This window comes from Rhinopithecus bieti, unplaced genomic scaffold, assembly GCF_001698545.2.
Source record: "Rhinopithecus bieti isolate Rb0 unplaced genomic scaffold, ASM169854v2 scaffold_11641, whole genome shotgun sequence".
In the NCBI taxonomy this organism is placed as follows: domain Eukaryota; kingdom Metazoa; phylum Chordata; class Mammalia; order Primates; family Cercopithecidae; genus Rhinopithecus; species Rhinopithecus bieti.
In genome coordinates this window covers 1-2,115 of record NW_016884878.1, presented here as the reverse complement: position 1 = coordinate 2,115, position 2,115 = coordinate 1, and the positions used below count along the sequence as shown (strand labels likewise).

Here is a 2,115-nt window from a genome sequence, read left to right as displayed (position 1 = left end):
GCCCTCACAGGATGGAAATGAGGTTCAAGAAAAGAAAATAATTTGCTGGTGCTCATGCCTGGTTCTTCCTCAGAGGGATGAGGGGGGAACAATGGCAACAGCTATAGGAAACAGTGCTCAGGAGGCCCTGTGAGGTAGCTGTGGTTTCCGTGGCTCTTTACAGAAGAGGAAACAGTCTCAGGGAGGCCCGGCTGCATGAGTGGGTGACACACACAGGGAGCGTGGAGCTGGCCGGTGGTATGAGCACGGTGCCAGGTGACTCACGCCAGTCCCTGGGGATCCAAGTGTGGGGTGGCTGGGGCGTAACTGGGGGGAGAGAGGAGAGCCTCACTGTCTCCGTCACTGGCACCTGGCAGGCGGGGAGCTTTAAGGTGGCCACCCAGGAGAGGAACCCCAGAGAGCCCAGATGAGGCTGCGGAGGCAGAAGAAGGTGAGTGAGCCTTTGGCGTGGAGAGGCCGCAGGGGATCAGAGGACAGGGCTCCCTTCCCTGCCAGCTGGAGGCCTCCATGTGAAGACCGCAAGGACTTACTCTCCAGTCCTGTTCTCCTGTGGACACTGGGCCTGGAAAACCTCCATTTGAGAGACCAGAGCAAGGGTCTGGGAAAGCTGGACTCAGAGTGGATGTGGGGAAGGGTAAGGCTGGGACCACATGCCCTTGTGAATTGTTAAAATCCCACCATAGAGGTAACTAGGAGTGCTTGCTAGACTTGGGGTCAGGTGGGATAGAGGAGGCAGAGAACTGGGAAAGGCAGTGGAGGGTCTTTGGCTGCTCCAACAGGGAGACCTGAAGAGGGGAGTTCCGGGAGACAGGGGCTGGTGGGACTTCATGAGACAGGACCTTGGGCAGGTACCTGAGGGCCAATACTCATCATCACTACTCCTCCCCCCTCCCACTCCTCCTTGGCACAGGGAGTGGTCCCCTTCCTGGAGGATTTTCTGACTGAGTTACACAGATTGGATATGGCCATCCCAGACGATCTGGATGTGAGTGAGCCTGGGGCAGGCTGTTGGGAACCAGGATCCTGAGGGAGGAGAGGGTCCTGGACGGAGCCCTTAGATCTCAGCCCTTGGCAAACCTCCTCTCCTGAGAGCCTCACAGCTGCTCCTGTGGGTGGGGTGTCAGGCCCATCTCATTACCTCTGACTGATAGAGGCTCCACAGCAGCCACCAGTCCCTATTCCTGAGTGGTGAAGCTGCAGAGCCGCCTGACTGCAAAGCTGCTGAGGTGTGGGCTGAGCTGGACTTAGCCTTTCTCTAGGGTAGTCCCGTAACAGGCCAGTGAAATTGAGCCTCTCCAAGGGCAGGCAGTTCCACAGTCACTGAGTGCTTTCTTTCTATGAGAGAACTCAGTTTCCCTGTCTGTTATCACAGAGGGCTGGGGCAGAAAGTCCCTGAGCCTCAGCTCCTATGCCCCTGCTCTAGAGCCAGGAGCCTGGGGCAGATCCAAGTCCTGTCATGTGCAAATCCCCTGACTCTGGTGGCCCTGGCAGTAATGCAGCATGGGAAGGGGTGGGGTGGGGCTAGTTGTGGGCCAGGGACCTTTCTGATGGACTCTGTCTGCCTTCCAGGGCAACACCAACAAGAGGAGGAAGGTAAGCAGCTGGGGCACTCACGTTGGATGAGGGTGGGGATGTGGACGTCACAGTTCACCCTGGACAGGACACTCCCTGGCTCCATCCTCTACATCTTAGGTTTACTGGGAGGGTTTGACACACACAGGAGGAGGAGACCTATCCCAGTGGAGAAAGCAGGAAATGGAATGGAATCAAAGACCAGTTCCTGCAGGAGGGGCTTTTATATCCAACTCTGAGAACAGGCTGGGGCCCCTCAGAAAACTGCCCCAGGGATCAGCCCCTTTTCCCTGCCTACCAAAGGTGCTCTCAGCATCTTCCACCCAGGCCCTGTCAGCATCCTCTCCTCTGTCTCTAGGAGGTCCGAGTTCTGCAGGAAATGCAGCTGCTCCAAGTGGCTGCCATGAATTACAGGCTTCGGCCTCTTGAGAAATTTGTCACCTATTTCCCAAGAATGGAGCAGCTCAGTGACAAGGAGAGGTGAGGGCCTAGGTGATGGGCAGAGGGTGGGAGAAGGCTCTCCATTTCTTTTTTTTTTTTTAA

At 56.5% G+C, this 2,115-nt stretch overlaps 1 protein-coding gene across 1 annotated transcript; it reads left to right on the top strand.

Annotated features, from left to right (window-relative positions):
- Positions 1-31: 31 nt before the first annotated feature.
- Positions 32-2,052, top strand: LOC108525821 (ral-GDS-related protein-like; the record flags this gene model as incomplete). Its single annotated transcript, XM_017866637.1, has 5 exons — positions 32-255; positions 357-430; positions 911-985; positions 1,570-1,593; positions 1,931-2,052. Coding segments are annotated over exons 2-5 (245 nt in total), but the record flags the coding sequence as incomplete, so codon positions are not given.
- Between the last annotated feature and the right edge of the window lie 63 nt (positions 2,053-2,115).